Raw genomic sequence first — 23,942 nt, 5'->3', positions numbered from 1 at the left:
ATATATGTAGTCTTGAGAGAGAGAAGAAAAAGAATATAGACAGAAAAGAAAGTCTTTAAAGAGACAGAGAATAGACAGCCATAGATTAAAGGTGTAAAGAAAAATAAGCCACGTAAAGATGGAAAATACAAAGAGAATCTGGATTATGTATATTATTGTGTTTTCTTTGAATTTTTTTGACTGTGAATGAGCTAAGTACAGAGAGACATTTCATTGTATGGGCTGCTTAGGTAAACCAAAATATATATTTGAAAGGTATCTTGACTTCAAAATTTGGGTCTAAGGATATGTTGCTTTGGAAAAGAGGTACTACTTTTGTTTCTACAGAGGTTAGAAAGCTGTGGATTCTTTCCATACTAATGTGGTTTGATCAAAGAAGACCCCCTGAAGCAATGGCTCATGTGGTCCAACATCCATGACAGCTTCAGGACTGTTGACTGAGATGGACCTACCACACAGGAAACCTCATGAAAAACCTGATTGACAGCACCCCAATCATCAGGAAGTAGTCTAGAAAACAGCACCCAAATTCCCTAAATGATTATTTATAAATGCTTATTTACATTTAAAGGGGGATATGCCATAGAGATGAATACTTTGCATTGGTATGGATCCTGGTTTATTGACACAAATTTAAGGTCAGTTTTGATATACATATATATATATTTCTGATCTTGATTAAGGTATTGTGTTTGTGCATCTCATTTAAAAATGCAATGTAAAATTAAAAAATACAGGTTACTAGATAGTCATCTGTAATAGTCAAGCTTGTAGTAAACCAATTAGGTTTTCTAGATGTACACAGATGGATCTATCAAAGACTAACAGAATGTGACATTTTAGATGTTTTAAGAACTTAGGACTTTTCATAACAATGAGACACATCTGCTCCAGGCAGTACCAATCTACTTCAAGAGGATGATGGGCATCGAAGGGGCTCCTTAGGGAATTTGTTAGCCAATTGGTCAGGAAAATGCTCTTGTCTAGACTGCTTGATAGTATGCTGTATGAACTGGACATGCAGGGCCCACTGAAAAATGACTGCTGAACTTGCCTAAAGGTGAGACGATCCTTCAGGGTTCCTGCTTCATAAAAGATTCTGTCAGATATTCAGCAGGATACAGAACAAAATGACTTACAAACTGCCAATAGAGGTGAAACAGTATTTCAAATTTCCTGCTTCGTGGAAAAGTCTGCCAGATACTAAAGTCCTGTAGCCTAAATATGGATGCCCCAATGTTACGAAAGAATTTTGGGTGACTGTCCAGGCAGCAGGAGGTCTCTGTCAATCCTAAAGTTTTGGAAGTTGCTTACAAGGCATGTCCTGTTTACTTAGGTAATATTATATCCTTCTGGGGTATTTGAAGAGTTGAATGTAGTGGGGAGCTGTGGGCCACTTCCCGTCGCCCGGCTCCTGCACGGCTAGCTTATGCCCCGAAATAATTACACGGAAACTGTATTCTTTTAAACACTTCTTGGCCCATTAGTTCCAGCCTCTTATTGGCTAGCTCTTACATATTGATCTAACACATTTCTAATAATCTGTGTAACACCACAGGGTGGCTTACCAGGAGAGATCTTAACCTGTGTCTGTCTGGAGTGGGAGAATCATGGCAACTGCCTGACTCGGCTTCTTTCTCCCAGAATTTTGTTCTGTTTACTCTGCCTACCTAATTTTCTGTCCTATCAAAGGGCCAAGGCAGTCTCTTTATTTAACCAATGAAATTAACACAAAACAGAAGACTATCCCCCATCAGTTGAAGACAGATAGTTATAGTTTTCCTTAGTTATGATAAAAGATAAATTAGATATAAAACTTTAGACTCACAAAGATAGGATAGATGACAGAGTATTTTTCTTAATTTATCAAATGTAAATGAACTAAATAATATAACTATAATTCTTGCTTAATAACTGTTTTGTTATATGTAATTTTACTATGTTAAAGTTAAAACTTTCCTTTTTATTTAGACAGAAAGGGGGAGATGATATGGGACTTCCCCTATGTTGTGAATGTGTTTTATTACCATTGATTATTAAAGAAGCTGTTTTGGCCAATGACTTAGTAGAGTACAGCCAGGTGGGAAATCCAAACAGAGATACAGAGAGAAAGTAGGTAGAGTCAGAGAGATGCTATGTAGCTGCCAAAGGAGAAAGATGTCAGCCACCAGCCAGAGCCTCACCGGTAGGCCACAGCCTCATGGCAATACACAGATTAATACAAATGGTTTAATTTAAGATGTAAGAGTTAGCTAGAAATAGGTCTAAGCTATTGGCCAAACAGTGTTGTAATTAATAGAGTCTCTGTGTTATTATTTGGGTCTGAGCGGCTGGGAAACAAATGAGCAGTCTCCATTTACAACGCAGTGTGAGGAATATTTTACAACAGATTATTGAGACCCTGAAGTACACTGACCCTCAAATCATGAAGCTGTCAGTGTCATGTACAAAACCAGGTGACCATCTCCCCCATCCCTGCCCTACCACCTTCTGCCAAATGAATGAGCTTATGTGATCCCAGCAGCCATCCACTTAGGTGACCTGTAGCCTGATCACCAGCTGATGACAATAAACGAAATGTCACCTATTTGCCAGAGCCATGAGCCTCACCCCCAGGTCATAGCAGAATGCTGTTAGAAGTCTGTTGACTCCAAGTCCACCTCCTCTCACATTGCTGCTTGATCATGAAGGAAACGACAGAGTCTTTTTGCTTAGCAGAATACTCTGATCCTACCTTTCCAGAAACATACTAGAACTTCTATTGACAGTTAGCAAATTCCTTACATCTTCCATCTCTTTTCTGATTACTTTCTCCGTCTTTCACAGAAAAATGGCTGTCTTCTGTTGTAGGATAATTGATCACACTGTGAACTCTGAGATTGCATTATTTACTGGAAAAAAACTTTCTAGTTGAGGTGTGGCTCAGTCCTAGCATATACCTTTAATCTAAGAGCTATCTGCTTATTGTAAACAGGATCAAATAAAAACAACATTCGAAAGGTCAAGAGGCAGAGCAACAACTGGTTGACAGGAGGTAACCATAGAGAGTAAGAGGGAGTCAGGAGAATGAAAAGAAAGACACACAGGAAGTAGAAAGGACGGACACCGAGTTGGAAGAGTTTTTGTTTGAGACTGCATTGGAGAAAGCTCTTTCTGGGATGACAGCAGAGAAGGAAGCAGCTGGGAGCATTCTCTGCTTCTCTGAGCTAGCAGGTTTTTACCGCAGCATCTGGCTCCAGAGTCTTTATTGCTAAAATAGAATGATAGAGACTTAGTTAAAAACAACTGTCTTGCAAGGACCTTCCCTGAACCATCACAGTAACTTATTCCCAGAGAGCACCAAATTAGGAGACAGGAGTCATCAATGTCTCCATGATTTTGCCTCCTTCTTGCAAACCCTCTGCACTATGCATCTCAGATCATCATAATGCTGTTTCAAGCCCATTCCGACTTCCTCCTTGTTTGTCCTCAGTCATTGCTATCTGGTTTGCAGTGGACGTTTCCACTCTAGTGACTTCAAACCTTGGACTCCACATTATAAATGCCTTCCACCAAACTATACCCATCAGCTGTTAGTCCTTCTCTCCCACTTCCATCATCCCTAATTCAAAAAGTCCAACGTCCAATCTGTTGATATCCTATTGCAACTGTACTAACCTCGTCCATACTTTTAGAAGAATTTCTACTTTACAATTACTGTGTAATGTGTGAGTGCAGACATGCTTGTACCACAGCACATATGTGATCAGAGGGTACTTGGGAAGAAACTCGGGTTGTCAGGCTTGCGAGAGAAGCACTTTACCCCTCATCTACACTGCTAAGATGATTCCTCCTCTTCCCCCCCCCCCCGCCCACAATTCAATAGCTCTATCAGCTTCAGTTCCTTCAGTATTTATACTAAACTTCATGTCTATCACCAAAACACATTCCCTTCTGTCCTTTCCTTGCAACTGTCTGCAGAAGTTCAACCCCGGGGGCAAATCCTGCCATCTGCCTCTTACTTATCCATGTCTACTGAAGGCTCAGTGAAGAAGATGGGACCGTGAGAATACCAGACCATGGGATAGAAAAACAAAGCTACAACTCATTAGCACTGGTGTCAGTCTAGTCCCCAGATTAAAACAATTCACGTGCTCCTTTCCTCACGGATTCTTCTAGTCTTTCTCTGCCATTCTTTAGCCCCCTTATCCTCAGCCATCTCTCCTTCCTCCTCAGCTTCTTTCTACTGTTTTATCTCCAACAGCATTAACATGCTCTAATCTCTTCTGTCTTGAAAAAGATACCCGAAATTATCCTCAGGCCCTCACCATACCCCACTGCCTTATTTGTTTCTTCCTATTTGTAGCCAGGCTTTGTGAGTCTCTTCATCACTGCTGTGGCCTGGAGGCAGTTTTCCCTCCAATGTCCATGTATTAGAAGCTTTGTCCCAAGGGCGGTGGTACTGAGACACAGTGTGGAATCTCTAAGAAGTGGGGCCACTGGGAGATCTGTGTGCTCTTAAAAAGAATAAGAGGGGCTGGAGAGATGGCTCAGTGGTTAAGAGCATTGCCTGCTCTTCCAAAGGTCCTGAGTTCAATTCCCAGCAACCACATGGTGGCTCACAACCATCTGTAATGAGGTCTGGTGCTCTCTTCTGGCCTGCAGGCATACACACAGACAGTACATTGTATACATAATAAAATAAATAAATATTTAAAAAAAGATTAAGAAATTTTTCTTAGGACCCTAATTTAGTTCTAATACAAAGAATGACATAAAATCCTAAACCCAGCTAGTGTAATGGCACACACCTGTAACACCAGCATGTAGAAGGTTGGGAAAGATGAATTTTGAGTTTGAAAACAGCCTGGGTCACACATAACAAAACCCTGTATCGCCAGGTGGTGGTGGTGCATGCCTTTAATCCCAGCACTCGGGAGGCAGAGGCAGGTGGATCTCTGTGAGTTCGAGGCCAGCCTGGTCTACAAGAGCTAGTTCCAGGACAGGCTCTAAAGCTACAGAGAAACCCTGTCTCAAAAAACAAAAACAAAACAAGACCTTATATCAAAAAACAAAACAACAGTTGGGGATGTGGCTCAGTAGAATGCTTGACTAATATAGATGAGGTCCTAGATTCAATCCCCAGCTTGACATAAAACTGAATGTGTTGATACAGATCTGTCATTCCAGCACTCAAGGGGGATTGGGAATTTAAGGTCATCCTTGCTACTTAGGAAGTTTGAGGCCAGCCTGGAATACCTGAGACTGCCTCAAAAACAAAACAAAGACAAACCCCCACTGTCCTGGTTAGTTTCACGTCAACTTCACACAGGCTAGAGTCATCAGAAAGGAGAGAGCCTCAACTGAGACAATGCCTCCACAAGATCCAGCTGTAGGTAATTTTATTATTTGGTGATTAATGGGGGAGGACCCACCCCATATGGGTGGTTCCATCCCTGGGCTGGTAGTCCTGCATTCTATAGGACAGTAGACTGAGCAAGCCATGAGGAGCAAGTCAGTAAGCAGCACCTCTCCATGGCCTCTGTATCAGCTCCTGCCTCCAACTCCCCAACCTGTCTGAGTTCTTGAATTGACTTTGATAATTAATGCTATGAAAATGTAAACCAAATAAATCCTTGCCTCCCCAGATTGCTTTTAGTCATAGTGTGTCATCATAGCAATAGTAACCCTGACTAAGACACCCACCCCAAACAAACAAAATCAACAAGAACAGAAGAAAACAGGGTGCAGCCAGGCCACAGCCAGTGGTGGCTTCCTGCCTGGTATTGTGATCAGTTGCTCATACTCACACTGCTCCAATGTGCCATGAGGCTCTTCTCAGAGCCTGACTCATGTCACTCGTACATTCATCCTCCAAAATACATGTGCAAAATAAATGTCTCCAAAGTTAATTACCTCAGGTGTTTCACTGTAGTAACATGAGACAGATTAATACAATCCCCAATTACTAGCTAGCCCTGTAGAATCAGGCTTCTATTCCACTATCCATTGAGAGTTCCTGATAAATCAAAGGCGATCTTCAAGTTACTAAATATAGTAAAACATCTTTTGCTTAAACTTAATCCCTCAACCACATCCCTTCTGTGTGTTCAATTGCTTTGTGTTCAGCACACTGGCTTCCTTGTCTTCCAGTGCTTTCTCTGATTTTTGCCTTCATATGTCTAACCACTGAAGAGTCATTATGGGCTCTCCTTCTGTAAGATCTAAATACTAAGGCTCAGTTCTAGGATTTTTAAAGAAGTGTTTTAAACTGCTGTATGCTTAAATATGATGGGTTCATTAGAACATTTCCACACATAGTCACATAATCTGTTCTGATCATACTTACCCACCCTAATTACCTTTTCTTGTCCTTCCTCTTTTGCCTTTCTACCTCCCCTTACCCTAAAATACATCTCCCTCACTCACAGGCTTCCAAACCATCTTTCAAACGAATTAACGACTCCCAAGTACGTATCTCTCGATAGGGTCTCTTTTCTGAGCTTTGTTTACTGTGACGCTGGGAATCCAGATCAGGGCTTTGTAAGTGCAAGGAAGTGTTCTAACACTGTTACATCACCAGCCCTCTTCTCCAAGCTTTATATCTTTATATAAAGCTTTATATACAACTGCTTACTCAGAATCTCTTCTTGCTCATTCTACAGGCACCCGACTCTCCGTGTGTTCCAAATAAACTCATTCCCCCCTCAAACGTACTTTTTCTCTAGTGTTCTCCGTATTCATGCACGACTCTTACTCTTACTCCTGTCATGGGACTCACGCTTATTTGCCTCCCACTCACCCCACTTCATATGTGAATATCAACCTGGCAATTCATTCGATAATTATTGAGTGAACAAGTCGAAAATATCTGTTGCCTGAGGAACTTCTATTTTAACAAAATATAATAGTTTATATTTTAACAAAATATAATGTTTTCTTCTCAGACGGGGACTGGGCACCCTGATGTGCAGTCATTAAAAAAGATACAGTGCTGGGGGTGGAGGGCACAGGCAGAGGCAAGCAAAGTTCTGTGAGTTTGAGGCCAGCCTGGTCTACAGAGCATAGTCCAGAATACAGAGAGAAACCCTGTCTTGAAAAACAAAAAACAAACAAGACTATTCAGTGACTCTAATTGTTTTATCTTTCTGTATTGAAGTGCAATTCTCCAGAGTAAACTTATTTAGAAAGAACCCCGACACATCTGACAATTTATTGTGTTTTGAATATAATCTCTATAGACGCAACGTTCCAGAGAAAACAGCCAAGGTTCCCAAGTCGTGGGTGGTGGGTGGCTCCGGGACACATTCCATTCACCCGGCCATCACGCTCTGGTCGTCCGCTCTAGAGATAGGGTTGTTTCGAGGGTCACACGACCTTTGTTTTCTTCTGTGATTACCCCAGCGCACTTGGCAACTCCCGGCCAGCGACAAAGCCCGAGAAGCACTAGGCCGGCCGTCTCCGCGGTCCACAGTTCCCCGCAGCCCTGCACTTCCGGTCCTGAGCTTCCGGCCTCGCCCAGGCAGCGCAGAGGACTGTGGGAGCGGCTTCCTTGGATTCGCGCCTGGCAACGGCTGGGCGTCCAGCTCTGGCCTGCGGAGGCTCAGGCGTCGCGTCTTCTCCCGGCCCACTCGCGGTCAGCCCGCTCCCCTCGGCGCGAGGTAGGAGAAGGGCCCGGATCCTCGTGGCCGCCCGCCCTGCTGCCCTGCTCCCTGCCCGGTGCGTGAGCGGCCGGCGGGGTCGCGAGGACAGGCGGGCTAGTGGCGCCCCAGCCACGCTCTGGCGAATGCGCTTCCGTAGCCCACACTTGGTACTTTGTTAGTGCTTCTGTCAGCGGGTGGATATCCCTGCTCCTCCAGGCGTGGCGACCTGGGCCAAAGTGACACGGCTTGGCGATGCCGTGGCACCAGTGAAACTTTCAGAGTTTCACAGTGGGTAACAGCGAATATTTCTAATACTTGCCTCAAGTCAACCTTTGAAATTTCCTAGTAACCAGGATCGAATACAGAAGAACAGAAAAGAAAGCATTAAGCACGGTCTCACAAAGATAAAAGCATATCCTCTCGGGGTTGGTTCTAGACACCCACTTTCCCGGGATACCAAACTTCTCAGGTGCTCAGTCACATGTATAAGGTGGTATGATATTTGCATTGTTTCTAAGCCGTTTTCCAACTCTGTCATCTTAGATATTCATTGCTACATAAATAATCTTTATGCTGAATTGTTCAGGGAATAGTGAAAAGGAAAAACAAACAAAAAAAAGGTCTATGTTTAGTAAAGATAATTTTTCTCCCAAGTATCTTCAGTTTGCAGCTGGTGGAATCCAAAGATGCACAGATAAAGATGGCTGAATCTACCTACTGTTTTTCCAGGATTCTTTCTACGCCTAAAATTCCACTGCATTTGCCGCTTTTCCAGAGGATCTGAGTTCAGTTTCCAGCATCCATGTTAGCAAACTCCTAACACAGACACCTAAATTTAAAAAAGAAAGTGTATTCATGTAAAAACTTGTATATAAACATTCATAACAGGGTTATTCATAAAAGCTCTCAAATAGAGCTAACCCAATGTTTATTAACTAATGAACAGAGAAACCAAATGTTGTAAATTTGTTATTGAGCCATGCAAAAGAATGCAATATAATGAAACTGTATCATGAACCCTGAAGACATGCTAAATGAAGGAAGCTAGACTTAACTGCTACATGCTGCATGGTTTCCTGCACATGAATTGTCTGGAATGGCTCATCTATAAAGGCAGGACGTTGTTGAGTGCCTTTCAGGGGCTGGGAAAAGGAAGGATGGGGCGTAATCGCTAAAGAGCCTCAGGTTTCTGTTTTTATAGGGTGAAGAAAATGTTCTGGAATTGGATAGCAGTGATGGTTGTACACCTTTTGGATATACTGAAACCCATTGATATACTTTATTTATTGAGATCTAAGCTGGTCTCTAACTCGCTATGTAGCTAAGGCTGACCTTGAAATTCTGAGTCTTCAACATCTATTTCCTTAGAGTGCCACCATTCTCTTCACGGTAGTTTAAACGGGAGAGTCTTGACTTTTTTTTTTAAGATTTATTTATTTATTATGTATACAATGTATTATGTATACAGTGATCATGGTTCAGTATTACATTGACGCAGAAATGCTCCACAGCTACGCAAACCAAGAGATTCAAAGCCGAATGTTCTATTGGGCATGGTGGCACATGTCTTCATTTAGCATGTCTTCAGGGTTCATGATACAGTTTCATTGCCTGCATGTGTCCCTGTCTAGAAGTTGGCACCAGATCTTATTACCGGTGGTTGTGAGCCACCATATGGTTGCTGGGAATAGAACTCAGGACCTCTGGAAGAGCAGTCAATGCTCTTAACCACTGAGCCATCTCTCCGGCTCCCGAGTCTTGATCTTTTAAGAGAGCTGAAGAAAACAGTGATCATGGTTCAGTATTACATTGACACAGAAATGCTCCACAGCTACGCAAACCAAGAGATTCAAAGCTGAATGTTCTATTGGGCATGGTGGCACATGTCTTTAGTTCAAGCACTTGGGAGGCCGAACCAGGCAGATTTTGAAGAGTTTGAGGCCAGCCTGGTGTATATAATTAGTTCTAGGCCAGCCAGGGTTACATCTCAAAAAAGAATAAAACAAACAGAAAACAACCCCCCCCCCCAAACAAGCAATGCAACAAAACAAAAAACACTTGTGAAACTGGCCAGGTCATCAAAGGTAGGCATATCAAAAACAAAAACAAAACAAAAAAAGCCACCAAGTATGTGTGTGTGTGTGTGTGTATTTATGTATATATGTGTGTATGTGTATATACACACCTTTTTGTGCTTTTATTTAAAATTTATTATGTATACAATATTCTGTCTGTGTGTATGCCTGTAGGCCAGAAGAGGGCACCAGACCTCATTACAGATGGTTGTGAGCCACCATGTGGTTGCCGGGAATTGAACTCAGGACCTTTGGAAGAGCAGGCAATGCTCTTAACCACTGAGCCATCTCTCCAGCCCCTTTTTGTGCTTTTCCAAATAAATTACAGACATTAAACTTTCCCTTAAATATACCACATGTGCCTTAAGTTTGGACATTTGTTTAGATTTCTTTTTTTATTTTGATATAAAATTTCAAAGAAGAACTGAAGCCAGGTGGTAGTGGTGCATGCCTTGCTAGTTCAAGGACAGGCTCCAAAGCTACAGAGAAACCCTGTCTCGAGAAACAAACAAACAAACAAACAAATAAATAAATAAAATTGCTATAAACATTCTTACATTAATATTTTGGCACACACATTTTCATTTCCATCACAAAATTATTCTAGAGTAGACTCTCTAAGCCATAGAAGGTTAATAGTATGAAGCCGCAGACATTTTGCACAGTCATAATATCTTGTGCTCCCACTCATGATGGACAGGTGTTCTGGTTGCTCTCCACCCTTGCTGACCTGTGTGTTGTTGGTCTTTATAGTTAGCACTAATGCTAGGGATATAATAATATTTGCCTTACATTTTAATTGATTATTGCATTTTTTCTGTGCTTGATTTCTTTTTGTTGTTGTTTGTTTGTTTGTTTTTTCGAGACAGGGTTTCTCTGTAGCTTTGGAGCCTGTCCTGGAACTAGCTCTCATAGACCAGATTGGCCTCATACTCAGAGATCCGCCTGCCTCTGTCTCCCGAGTGCTGGGATTAAAGGCATGCGCCACCACCACTCAGCCTCTGTACTTGATTTTAACCTCTCTCGTTGCCTGTTACTTACATAGAAGATGTGGAACAAATATGAAATGAGGGTAGTAGATGTGCATTTTGACAGTTTGGGGAATTTGGAAAAAAACATGCTGTAAAATATAAATGAATTTAACTGAGCTAGGAATTGTTTCTTAGTCTGGGTGTGGCTTGTGAGGCTCTGGGCTCAGTTCGTAGCGTCTGGAAAGTGAGTTCTTATACCAGTCACGCTTTTATACTGCTGATTTTTCAATAGGCACAGATGATGGAAAATGTGCACCTGGCGCCAGAAACAGATGAGGACGATCTTTATTCTGGTTTTAATGACTACAATCCAGCCTATGATACTGAGGTAAAAACATTTTTTATATTGGTCTTTTCTTAGCCAATTCAACTGGTTCATGAGGATTTGGGGTGTAATTGATTGTTACTTTTTATGTGCTTCAGATTAAGTAAAGTATTAAAAGTAGGAAAGTATTTCATGAAGAACCTCATAATTCCTACCGTGACAGTGGCTTCAGCAGAAGGGACGGTCATGAGAAAGAAAGCTCCTGTAACTGAACCAGGGTAGCTGTGCCTTTGGACTCTTTAGCGCTAACTATCGCAGAAGTGAAAGACTCGAATAACTCAGAGATACCTAAGTTTTGATTGGTTTATGTGTATGAGTGTTGCCTGCATGTATTTATGTGCACCGTGTGTATGCCTGGTGCCCACAAAGGTCAGAAGAGGACATCAGCTCCTCTAGAACTGAGCCATGGTGCTGGGAACCAAATGCAGGTCCTTCACGAGAGCAGCAAGTGCTCTTAATCAGTGAGCCATCTCTCCAGCCTCAGTTTGTTTTGCTGTTCCAGTCTCTACTCTCTAATTTGGGATGTGTTGACATACAAGGTTGTCTCGTGGCCCCCAAGGATCATGAGGCTGGGAAGCTGTTAGAGTGCTTTCCTGGCATGCACAAGGCCCTGAGTTCAGTCTCCAGCATTAGCTTCAAGAATCTTAGTGAAAACCACCTCTGTGGTAAGATGAATTATAAAGGGTCTTGGATATAAATCAGAAGAGTTTAAATTTTGTCACGTTTACTTGAATTTGTCTTTTTATTTTAGGAGTTGGAGAATGATACTGGTTTTCAGCAAGCGGTGAGAACCAGTCATGGCAGAAGACCTCCAGTAAGCAACTTAAAAATAAAGCTATAGAAATCATGTGATAAAATTCACCATCGTAATCATTTACACGTACTCATGTGCAACCCAGTAGTGCTAAGTTTGCTAATGCTGTCGTGAGACTGCGCTTCAGAATGGCCTCCTTGCAGACAAGACTCCTGCCCATTAAATAGCGCTCTGCCAGCTTTTCCTTCCCCAGCACTCAGTAGCTCCACTCAGGTCTTTGTTTCTACGCTCTTGGTGGATTCTGCAGTATTAGCGTGTTGGGTGTGGCACACCACTTTACTTGGTAAATGGATCACCATTATAGTCTCTGTTGATCTCTTTTAGATCTGTGATTTGCAGTTCCCCCATTCTGTGGGCTGTTTTCATGTTGATTATATTCTCTGCTACCGAAAGGCTTTTGGCTCACTGCAGTGCCATTTGTCTGCCTTATTGCTTATGCTTTGGTGTCCTGTCCTAGAAATCATCGCCGAGGCTAAGGCTGTAAACTTTCTTCTATATTTTTTCCCAGAAAATTTGTAGGTTTTGCTCTTTAATATATTTTGAATTAATTTTATGTGTATGGTGTAAGATAAAGGCTCAAGTTCTTTTTTTAAAAAAAATATTTATTATGTATACAGTATTCTGCATGCATGTATGCCTACAGGCCAGAAGAGGGCACCAGATCTCATTACAGATTGTTGTGAGCCACCATGTGGTTGCTGGGAATTGCCTTTAAACAAACATTTTTGTCTCCGCCTTTTTTAGTTGTTCTTAGTAGAAAGACATGGTAAAACAGTCCAGAATAGCAAGAAATAGAATTCCTTTTTGAACGATAATCAGTTATGTCCAGCGACTAACCTGCTAAGGACACTTTGACGTGCTCCCTTTGGATCCTAGCTCCAATTGCATGATGTGATGTTTGTATTCAGTCTCCATTTGGTCTCAAAGATAGTAAATACAGTGAGAGAGAAAAGGGATTCCAATCCCGTAGACTCCAGAGCCTGCGTCTGTTGTTGGGGTCTGTGGCTGTAGTATGTAGCATGCATTGAATGAGTGGTGGATGCAAGCATAGAAACTGAACTTACTTATTAGGATCTCAGGTCACCCCAAAGTCCCTTTCCTTTAAAATGAAGACCGAGTCTCCTTCTAGCACATTCAGTAACTAAACTCCCTAGTATTTAAGCAATCATTCTAAGTATGACATTTCTCTCTCTCTCTCTCTCTCTCTCTCTCTCTCTCTCTCTCTCTCTTTGAGGTTGTAATTACATTTTCTCCCTTCCTTCCCTCCAAACCCTTCCATATACCCCTTCCCACACTCCTTTTAATTCATGGGCTCTTTTTTCATTGTTATTGCATGTGTGTGTGTGTGTATTCTTAAATATAACCTGCTCAGTCCATATAATGTTATTTGTATGTATGATCATTTGGCATCAGACAGCTGGTTGGTGTGCTCTTCCCTGGGGGAGGGCCACCAAATAAAACATTTCTTTAGCACTGAGTCTGCATTTTCTAGTACATAGTCTGATCTGAGTACTGCTGACAATGCCCCTTTTCCTCCCCAAGGTAACTGCTAAAATACCAAGCACAGCAGTCAGCAGACCCTTAGCCACTGGATATGGGGTAGGTTCTTATGGAAAATATTAAGATGCTTCTTAAAATATATGTAAGTTCATATGCAAGAATTGTAAATAGTTTGGGCTTTGTCAAGTCATGTCCCAGATATATAGTTACACATATTAAAAAGTCTAACTTGAGTAATAGCTTTGAATATTTTGGTAAGTTTGATTTTTGCACAATTGTATTTTATTGCCCTTTTCTATTTGTTGACCTTGTTTGTTATTGATTTCTGTTTCTTACATAATATAACCGACTTTTGTACACATTCCATTCATGAGTTCTACATGAAGCTAGGTATTATATAAACATAACAGTGTTTATGAGAACTTAACCAATGATAAGATGAAATTTAAGAAAATGTTTCAGGGATGTATGTCCGGATTTTATCTTCTCCACTGTTTGGGGAAAATAGTCCTAAACTCCCTAGGAATAGTAATCCTTCTAATCTTATTTAACTTACCTAAGTATGTTCTGACTTACACAAAATAAGAAAGAATGGTAGAAAAATGCAAGACTGAAGTGGAGAAGCTTTTTAAAATATTTATGATCACGTACTCTAAGGTCAGCAAAATGGCTTCACAGCCCAGAGGCCCAGAGCGTTTGCCTTCACAGCATGCCTTACAGAGGTAGGAAAGCAGCTTCCTACAGGAAGTCTGAGGATGGAGTTACATTTGGTCTTGGTTTACAGTAAGAGGCAGTGAAGGGACAGATATTTCCAGTTTTACAGATCAAATGGTCTTTGTCACAAGTGTCCATGCAGTGGTGTTTGTAATACGAAAGCAGCCCCAGGCAGTGTGTAAATGGGTGGAGCTTTGCTGTCGTCCTGTAAACCCTGTTCACAAGGAAGAAGGTGGCGGTTGTTTGCTGACCCCTGTTTAAGAGTTTTACGAATTGATCCCACACTATTAAATGACAGATGGGAGAAAATTGTGTTCAGGGTAGATAGCGAGAAATGCCTGCAGTTTGATTTGTAAAGTTCCAGGCAGCTGTTTAGGACTCGGTTTAACTTGCTCTTTTGTTTATTAGTCTAAGACATCCCTGGCATCATCAATGGGAAGACCAATGACAGGGACTATTCAGGTATGTCTGCCTTGTGGTTTATTTTGTGACTTAGACTTTATTCCCAAAGTTTTTCCTCTTCTTGTATTTTAACAATTCTAACAAGGATGTTACTTATATAGTATCACCTTTACACTGTGGGGTAACATTTGGGCTGCCTTGAATCTTCAGAAGCGTGCTTTCTTGGGATTGGTATGCTACAGTCTCAAGTGAGAACCTGGTGGAGGGACATAGACCGATGCTTTGCTATTCTGGAGTATCTGGAACTCCTCCTGTGCTACCCTGTATAACAGTTTCTATGGACTCTCTTGTAGCATATGGGAGATCAGCCAGAAGCACAGGAGCAACTGACAGATAAACTAGTTAGTCCTTTTTTTTTTTTTTTTCTTTTTTTGGTTTTTCGAGACAGGGTTTCTCTGTGGCTTTGGAGCCTGTCCTGGCACTAGCTCTTGTAGACCAGGCTGGTCTCGAACTCACAGAGATCCGCCTGCCTCTGCCTCCCGAGTGCTGGGATTAAAGGCGTGCGCCACCATCGCCCGGCACTAGTTAGTCCTTTTATAGACAAGAGGAGACTAGCTGGGTTGTTAGAGCCCGTGGACCCCAACATTAGATAACTATTTTCCCTAACTGGACTGGTACGGAGCCGCAAGGAATAATCAGACACAGCTTACACGGTCATCACGGAAGGGCATCTCAGGCTTCTTCTCTCCTCAAGATCTCCCCGCGTTTATTATCCAAACAACTTTTATACCAACACATAAACTGAGCAGGAAAATACACCAGACCTGTCCTCCAGGTAACCAGGTGAATGGCGTTTTGTCAAGTCCGCATCTACCTGTCTGCTGTGTATGCTAGCTGTCATGTAGGCTTGAATCAGCATCTCTATAAGGCATCGTCCAAATTACAGAGAAAGGAGCAACAACATCCTGACCCCTTGTTAGGCAGAGACAGCCTGTCTGTAGGGCTACGTGACCACCTCAGATCGGGCCTATGGCTTTAGCGCCTGGCTGCCACACCATATGGAAATATGGGCCTACACTGGGTCAAGGCGTTGAAATTTTAGAGGGGAGCGACAAAGCAACAGGGTTGCTGTACGGGGATGCAGAAGTAAGGCTTGAGGAGCAGGTTCCTAAAAATCAGGGCTAAAGGGGCTGGAGAGATTAGCAGTTAAGAGCACTGGCTCTTCCAGAGGATCTAGGTTCAATTCCCAGCACCCGCATGGCATTTCAACAGCTGTCTATAACTTCAGTTCCAGGGGACCCAGAACCCTCACAGACATAGATGCAAGCAAAACAACAATTTACAGGAAAAAAATGTTATAAATAAATCATTTATTAAAAACCAGGACTAAAGTAGGCTGTGCATTATGTGCAGAGCTGTCCATAAATATAGTTCTTATTCATAAGTTTTAAATGATTCTTGTTCTTTGAAGGATGGAGTTGCTCGACCCATGACGGCAGTGAGAGCAGCTGGCTTTTCCAAGTCAGCTTTGAGAGGTTGGTTCATTTCCTCAGCACCTGTCCCCATCGATGTATGTGCATATCACTTCCATTTTAAATAAGATCAAACATGCCATTGATTACAAGATGCACCATGATTTTGGGTACCATTGAGAAAGAAAGGGGTAAGCTGACTGTGGTGGTTCATACCTGTAACCCCAGCACTTGGACACTCACAGCGTCCGCATGGTCACTAGCCCGGGCTACATGTGCAAAGCCTGCTCAAACAGATGACCAAGAGGAAAGGACTGGTGACACTGTCCTGTAGCTCACCTGGGGTAGTAGTTACACCACTGTAATCTGTCAAAACGTGTTGAAGTATGCACCTAATATATGGTTTGTATAAGTTAAATTTGATCTTAAAAATGAAAGGTGGAAATATCCTTTAACTATATAGGTAAATAATTAAAAATAAAACCAACAAAAAAATAGTGTTTATCATACCAGTAAGAAAACTTAGAAAGTTAATCCCGGTTATACCTTACATACTTGATAATTTAGAATTCACACTAGAAATACAGACCTATGAAGGGAGAAAGTAAATACGGAGAGAGCAATCTATTTTTGTTTTTGTTTGTTAATCTGTAAGTTCTGTTTATCATTTCATGTGCATTAAAAATCTTAACAGGCTGGTAGTGCTGGTGCACACCTTTAATCCCAGAACTCAGGAGGCAGAGGCAAGCAGATCTCTGTGAGTTCCAGGCCAGCCTGATCTCCAAGAGGTAGCTCTAGGATAGCTAGGGCTGTTATACAGAGAAATTCTGTCTCAAAAACTAAAACAAAAACTTAACAGTTTCCATAAAATATTTTTGTGTGATAAAGTATTTTGCCTGTTGAGCTTATACCATATAATAAATGATAATTTATTGTGTACAAGATTCTCTTCAACTTTGCTGGATCATAAACTTAAACTCTTGAATTGTGTCTCAGGCTCTGCGTTTGATCCCCTCGGCCAGTCCAGGGGCCCTGCTCCTCCTTTGGAAGCCAAAAACGAAGATAGGTACGTAAGGCCTTCTGCTGCTGCTGCTGCTCCTGTTGCTGCATGCTTTTCTTTTCTAGGTAGATAATTTAAGCTTGTGTGAGCAGCGTGCTGATGAGACTTCATCCCCAACTCTTGAACTTAGCAGAGAAATAAAAATCTAGGAATAGCAATGTGAAATCGTGCAATTTCACTGGACTGTTAGTTGATTGAAGTTGTGATCTAACTTTCAAGAGTCGGAATTCTCTTGAAGGCCAAACAGGATTATAAATTATACACTTTTTTTGAAAGGGTATTTTTCAAAGAAAATTTAAGAGAAAAATAGCAAGCTAGTTTGCCATATTATTTACTGAGCAGTTTCATTTTGTATATGTGTGTGGTGCTGGCGTCAACCCAGGACTTTGCATTGCTGTACATGTGCTTTATCGCCAAGCCACAGCCTTAGCCTGAGCACTGCGTTTTCTAGAGAATTAACTCTTTATACTTATCTAGACAGAAACCTGAAAGCTTCAGGGTTCACCCTGTGTGCACTCACGCTGCCTATGGCCCTTGATGCACACCCTGCACATGAAGAGCCACTGGCAGTTAGTGAGTTTCCTGTGTGCAGGCACTGAGGAGCTTCACACATGAAAATAAAGCAGTTGCTTTCACAGGTTGAGAGGAGTACAAGCCCAGGGACTTCACCTGTTGAGGCTGATGAAGGGTGTGGCTGAGACAAACTCAGTTTGTCAGGCTCTGGGGTGCACGTTGTTAGTTACTGTGTATGAGAGTACGAGTGTGCACCCATTTGTGTATGAGAGAGAGAGAGAGAGAGAGAGAGAGAGAGAGAGAGAGAGAGATTGGTTGGCTTTGTGATGCTGAAGGTTCAGCCCAGAACCTAATATATGCCAGCAAGTACCCTACTACACTGCATCCCCAGTCCCTCTTATTGTTTAAAATTGTAATTCTTAAACACAACAATTAGGGCTATTGTGTATGTTATATAAGTACCCTTTTGACTAACCTCTATAGATGACCAGTTTATTTTATATTCAGGCTAGTGAGGGGAAAGGCGTTACTTAAGTAGTAATGTAATCTAGGCTGTTTTTTACAGCTCACAAAGAATAGAAATCTGGAAACACGCACATAATTAGAGCATTTATTGTGTTACACAGTGTGAGTTCTGGAGGAAGGGCCGTTCTGGTGTGGCTGATTTTACTGCTCAATAACATCAGTACTTGTTTTGCTTTTCCTCCACCCTTTTGGCTTTTCCCAAGAGCCTGCTTATCCGTACGATGCCCAGAAAGTGGAGAGAGCTCAGAATAACATGTAATTGAGAAGTTTAGCACCTGAAAGCTCCAAGATTTCAGTCCCTTTCAACAAAGCTAAGAGCTTGGCAGCTCTCTACCACAGACTCTTGTGCCTTTGTTTCTCATGGACCTTGGATGCATCACAGGCTTAGGGCTGAGCCAATTGCTGGGAGGGAGAGGGGGGTGCTCTACACTAGCTTGGGATCTATCTGTACTGGCTAGCAGGCGCTTGTCAGATACCTAACAGTGTCTACATATCCATTTTATTTCATTAGTATTTTTTAGGGCATAAGTTACTTTGAGTGTCTTCTTAAAATTCTCTTACAGATTCTTAGCTACAATTTTTTTATGAATGTTTTTGGTTTAATATCAATCTATAAATAACATTTAAAAACCTTTATTGGAGCTGGATGGTGGTAGCATATGCCTTTAACTCCAGCACTGAGGAGGCAGAGGCAGGTGAATCTTTGTGTTCAAGGCCAGCCTGGTCTTACAAGAGTGAGTTGCAAGACAGCCAGGGCTACACAGAGAAACCCTTTCTGAAAAATCAAAAAAGCAAAACAAAAAACATTTATTGGAGTGTTTCAGACAAGTTGAGTATATATAGACTTCACTGTAAACCTATAAACTTTTAAATTTCTTTTTATTTTAAATATGCAAGTGTTTTGTCTTCATTTATGTCTGTGTACCACTTGCAAACCTGCTGTCCACAGAGGCCATAAAAGGACATCAAACCCCCTAGAACTGGTTTTACAGATGCTTGTGAGCTATCCTGTGGGTGCTGGGAATTGAACCCTGGTCTTCTGGAAGAGCAGTTAATGCTCTTAGCTACTGAGCCATCTCTCCAGTCCTTCACTATTTTTTAATAAAAGTTTCCATGTTATGCTGTTGCTCAATTTGAATTTTAAAGCTCTTTATAGACTACTAACATGCATAGTTTTAGTCTCCCACAGAATAGGAGTCTATAGATAAAACTGTACTGTACTGTATTCTTTTAAAAAGTCCATTTGTAGTGAATTAAGAGAGCTATCTACTTGATTGTAGGTGGATTTTTCTTTGGGCTGCTAGCTCACAAAAAAATGACATGGAGACTTATTATTAAATATAAAAGATCCTAAGTGTGTAGCGTAAACTTGTCCCACTAGCTCTTATAACTTACATTAACCCATTGCTATTCATCTACACGCTGCCACGTGACTTATGTCTTTACCTCTCCTCTGCATGTTTTGCTCCCTCTACATCAGGCTGGCAACTTCTTTCTTCTTCCCAGAGCTCTCTCTGTCCAGAAGTCCCAGCTATACCTAGCCATTGGCTGTCTAACTTTTTATTAAACCATTTAGTGACATATCTTTACACAGTGTAATCAAATATCAAATATCTCGCAGCACTTGGATGTAACTTCAGTGGGATTTTATTTAGGTATCAGTGTAAATATATAGAGTTATACTATATTCCTGGAAGAAAGTGGTAGCAAATCAACATTAACATTATTTTCAAATGTGACTGCTTTGGCAATTGTTTTTAATTGTGTGTGTTACTAGAAATTGAATAGGACCTTGCACATGCCCAGCATTTGAATTGTTCTACAACTGAGCTGTATCTACAGGTCCAGGATAATTTGTACTTAGTAAAATCAGGCTTTTTAAAAATTAATACAATATTTTTATTCTTTGAGAATTGCATACATGCATACAATGTATTCTGATCATATATACTTCCTCACTCTTGCACTCTCCACACTTCTAAACCACCTTTCAACAACTTAATATCTTTTAAATATTTTTTATAATCCACTGCTGCATAGATATGAGCCATTTATTGGCACATGGTCGACCTATCAGTGACCACACCCATGAGGAACCTCGATGGCTGTTTGGGATTTTGTTTGTTTGTTTGCCTAGTGTTTTTGAGACAGGATCTCAACTATGTAGCCTTGTCTGGCATGGAATGCTTTATGTGCACCACGGGGGTCTCTGAGTCATAGACCTGCCTTCCTCTGCTGCCCAAAGGAATGTGCTACCACAGGGCCCAGGAGACATTTTCGTTATACCATTCTTAAGTTTATAAATAATCTTAAATCTCTTTTATGAACTTTCCTTTTCCTAGCCACAGGGGAAGTTTTCATTTTTTCATAGGATCTAAAAAACACAGCCACTTCTTTCTGGAGCAGCTATGCAGTGTGCCTGCCTGGTCCAGATCCTGCCTCTATTACTTGCTAACTTTGTGCTCTTGAGCAAAATTTTCTCTATCTTTCATTGAAATATAATTGCAGTTCTCACATCATGTGTTTTATGAGAAGTAATTGATGTTGTTAGGGTGGCACGTTTAGTTCAGTGTGTGATTATTACACCTGGTGCTAAATAAATGTTCATTTTACTTTCATGTTTATTATGAATAATTCACTAATGTAATTATTAAGCACAACAGTAGGGTTTTTTTTGTTTGTTTTGCAGTTCCATGTATATCTTCATTTGAAATCTAGCTTTAAAGCTTAATGGCATTACTAGGCAATGTCCAAAAGTAACTTGTGGTTACTTTTTTTTAGTGGTTGAGTGGTTTAAACGACACCCACTGTTTTCTCAACAGCCCAGAAGAAAAGATCAGACAGCTGGAGAAGAAAGTGAACGAGCTGGTAGAGGAGAGCTGCATCGCCAACAGCTGTGGGGACTTAAAGCTGGTGAGTTCATAAGCTGGAAAATCTGGATTATGACATATGTGTTGATGTCCGTATCTACTTTTAAATACGCACATACATGTGCACATTTTCTTTTTGCTATTGACTGGTCTTAGGCTTTGACTAAGGCAATTATTTTGAGAATTTTGCTTTACAAATTCGGATACTACAATTGGGTGATTTTACAGTTTTTGACATTGTTTTTTCAAAGATTTATTAATATTTTATGTTTAGGAATGTTTTGCCTGTATGTGTATATGTAAATCACATGTGTGAAGTGCCTGTAGAGGACAGAAAAATGTGTTAGATCCCCTGGAACATGAGTTACAGATTGTTGGAACTGCCATGTGGGTACTGGGAACAAAACCCTAGTCCTGTGCAAAAGCAGCAAGTGCTCTTAACCCCTGAGCCATCTGTCCAGCCTAACACTGACACTGGTCTTTTTAAAGTAGAAACATTCTGTGTAGTACTTCTGAAACTCAGCTACCATGACTCCTGACACACACTGGGGGCTATAGAGGACTATTTCCCCTTTTCACTGAGACAGGATCTCACTGGAGCCAAGAGTCGCCTAGAACTCATGATCCTCCTGCCTGCAGGTTTTCATCTTCTGAGTGCTACCATGCCCAGTTTCCTGAGTTCTGTCTTCTCATTGAAACCTCACTGGCTTTTTTTTCTAAGCAAACCACAAATCTTGGTTTACCTTTCAGGATTTCATCTGCTTTTTAATGTGCAGATTAAATGCATTAGTGATTAATTCCCAAGTTACCAATAGTGTATTAAGAAATAAAAGCCCTTCCTTCCACCTTTAGAGCCGTTTAACCAAGATCACGTTCAGATTGGAATTCTCTGCTTCACATTCCCTGTGTCTTCTGTCCATCTTCTCTGTCTGTTGCATGAGTCTGAATCTGTGACTGCATTTGTATTCTTGTCTGTCGCTATGTGTCTGTCTCTGCGTGTCTATCCCTCATGAAGGACTTCACCTGCATGTACTAGACAGCACAGAAAGCATCACATGGGGAAGGAATGGGATTCTTTACAGAAATTTTAGCAGAGTTTTACATGGGATTAAGTCTCTGGCTGCAACTGATCCCAACTGACCCAGACAACAATAGTACTAATACATACTATTGTCTATCGACCAATATCCACAACGGTTGCTTTCAACCTTGTTGTAGACTTTGGGAAGTTGCTTTCAATATCTGGTACACATGCATTGCCTGGGTCAGGGGTGTGGAAGAGAACATGACTTAAGATTGCAAATATGCCTTAGTTTAGGTTGTAAAAGTTGATTACATGGGAAGCCCAAAACAAGAAAGGTTGGTTGTTACATTGTTCTCTTAAAGGCAGGTTCTTCAGCAAGTAGTTTAACTACATAGTAGAGTAGCAGTAGTCCTCTATAGCCCACAGTGTGTGTCAGGAGTCATGGTAGCTGAGTTTCAGAAGTACTACACAGAATGTTTCTACTTTAAAAAGACCAGTGTTGGACTGTGAAGGCATAAGTCACGAACAATGCCACACCAGTTTGGAATTATGATTAATAGGGTGGTATTTATTTAAAGAGGAAAAAACTTACAGATCACCGTCCCAGACAACAGCCCTCTGCGCAACCAGGAAGGGAGTCTAGTCGCTGGCGGAGCAGGAAGTGAAGAGAGCCAGCAGAGGAAGTAGCCGCTTTTTTAAAGGGAGAGAGAGACCATGCCCCAATGGGCTGGTATCTCAGCAGCTATTGGTTGGAGGGGCGGAAGGACCTCCCACAACAGGACTGGACAAATGGCTCAGGGGTTAAGAACACTTGCTGCTCTTGCAGAGGACTAGTGTTTGGTTCATTTCTTGTAATATTAGGCCATAATTATCTCATAGTTTATTGAACTTTGAATATCCCCAACGCCAAACAAAATCCATCCAAGTGCCTACTTTTTAAGATTGAATTAAAATACTCAAAACACTTAGGAACTGGGAGGGAAAAAGAATTACATAGGTGTAATCAAGTCCAAAAGGTAGCAGGAAAGAGTGGCACAATGTTAACTTGCAGTAAATACACCCTTTTCCAGCAAAGCAGTTCTATATTTCAGAGCACCATTTTAACAATATTCCTGAGAATTTTGTATGAGGCTACAAAGGGGCATTCAGGAATCTGAGGTGGAAGATGAATTCAGTCACGTATCGTATAAATGCATGAATATTGATGAAAGCATCAGCCTGTCTTAACCAAGTATAAATCTGATCTCAGGCCTTAGAAAAGGCAAAAGATGCAGGAAGAAAAGAGAGAGTCCTGGTGAGGCAACGAGAGCAAGTTACGACTCCAGAAAATATCAACTTGGATTTAACGTACTCTGTAAGTATCTGTGTGCCTAGTGAGTACTATATGTTTACCAGGGTCTCTCCATTCCAAGTCTCCATTTTTGTCTGTTTTGTTTTTGTTTTTTTTCCTCTAGTGATAAGGATCAAACCCAGGGCATTGTATATGCCTGTTCAGTATTCTGTCACATCCATCCCTAGTCCTCTTGTTGCATTTAGAAAAAGATTTTTCACCAAATCATAGAATTTGTTCAGGCTTATGGGGTGCTGTCTTAGTACCTTTCTATTGCTGTGGCAATAGACCATGACCAAGGCAACTTAGAAAAGAAAGCATTTAATTTGGGCTCACAGTTTCAGAGGGTGGGTTCATGACCACCATGGCAAGGAGCATAGCAACAGGCAGGTAGGCATGGAGCTGGAGAAGTAGCTGAAGGGTAACATTTGGGTCAACAAACTGTAAGGCAGAGAGAGAAAAAAACTTACTGTGAACGAAGTAAGCTTTTTAGACCTCAAAACCCACCCCCAGTGACACACCTCTCCCAACTAAGCCACACCTCCTAAATCCTTCCTGAACAGTTCCACCAGTTATAGACCAAGCATTCAAATACATAAGGGCCATTCTTCTGTAGACCACCACAGGTTCCATGTGATATTTTGACAAATGATGCTTAAATCAAA

General features: G+C 41.3%; 1 protein-coding gene across 2 annotated transcripts in view; it reads left to right on the top strand.

Annotated features, from left to right (window-relative positions):
- The first annotated feature begins 7,488 nt into the window (after positions 1-7,488).
- The window catches only part of Ift88 (intraflagellar transport 88), a 97,081-nt gene continuing 80,627 nt past the window's right edge, over positions 7,489-23,942 (top strand). Inside the window, exons 1-9 of one of the 2 annotated variants that reach the window (XM_050152279.1) lie at positions 7,489-7,640; positions 10,961-11,056; positions 11,805-11,867; positions 13,410-13,466; positions 14,490-14,543; positions 15,955-16,018; positions 16,952-17,021; positions 20,876-20,966; positions 23,197-23,301. In XM_050152279.1, coding sequence (XP_050008236.1) covers positions 10,967-11,056; positions 11,805-11,867; positions 13,410-13,466; positions 14,490-14,543; positions 15,955-16,018; positions 16,952-17,021; positions 20,876-20,966; positions 23,197-23,301 — 594 coding nt within the window. In that variant the 5' untranslated portion in view covers positions 7,489-7,640; positions 10,961-10,966. Of the gene's footprint in view, positions 7,699-10,960; positions 11,057-11,804; positions 11,868-13,409; positions 13,467-14,489; positions 14,544-15,954; positions 16,019-16,951; positions 17,022-20,875; positions 20,967-23,196; positions 23,302-23,942 lie in introns of both variants that reach the window. The other variant, XM_050152280.1, reaches the window with a different exon arrangement.

This window comes from Alexandromys fortis, unplaced genomic scaffold (assembly GCF_014885135.2).
Source record: "Alexandromys fortis isolate MF-2015 unplaced genomic scaffold, M_Fortis_MF-2015_v1.1 scaffold_75, whole genome shotgun sequence".
NCBI classification, from domain to species: Eukaryota; Metazoa; Chordata; class Mammalia; order Rodentia; family Cricetidae; genus Alexandromys; species Alexandromys fortis.
This window is presented reverse-complemented; position numbering and strand designations above follow the sequence as displayed.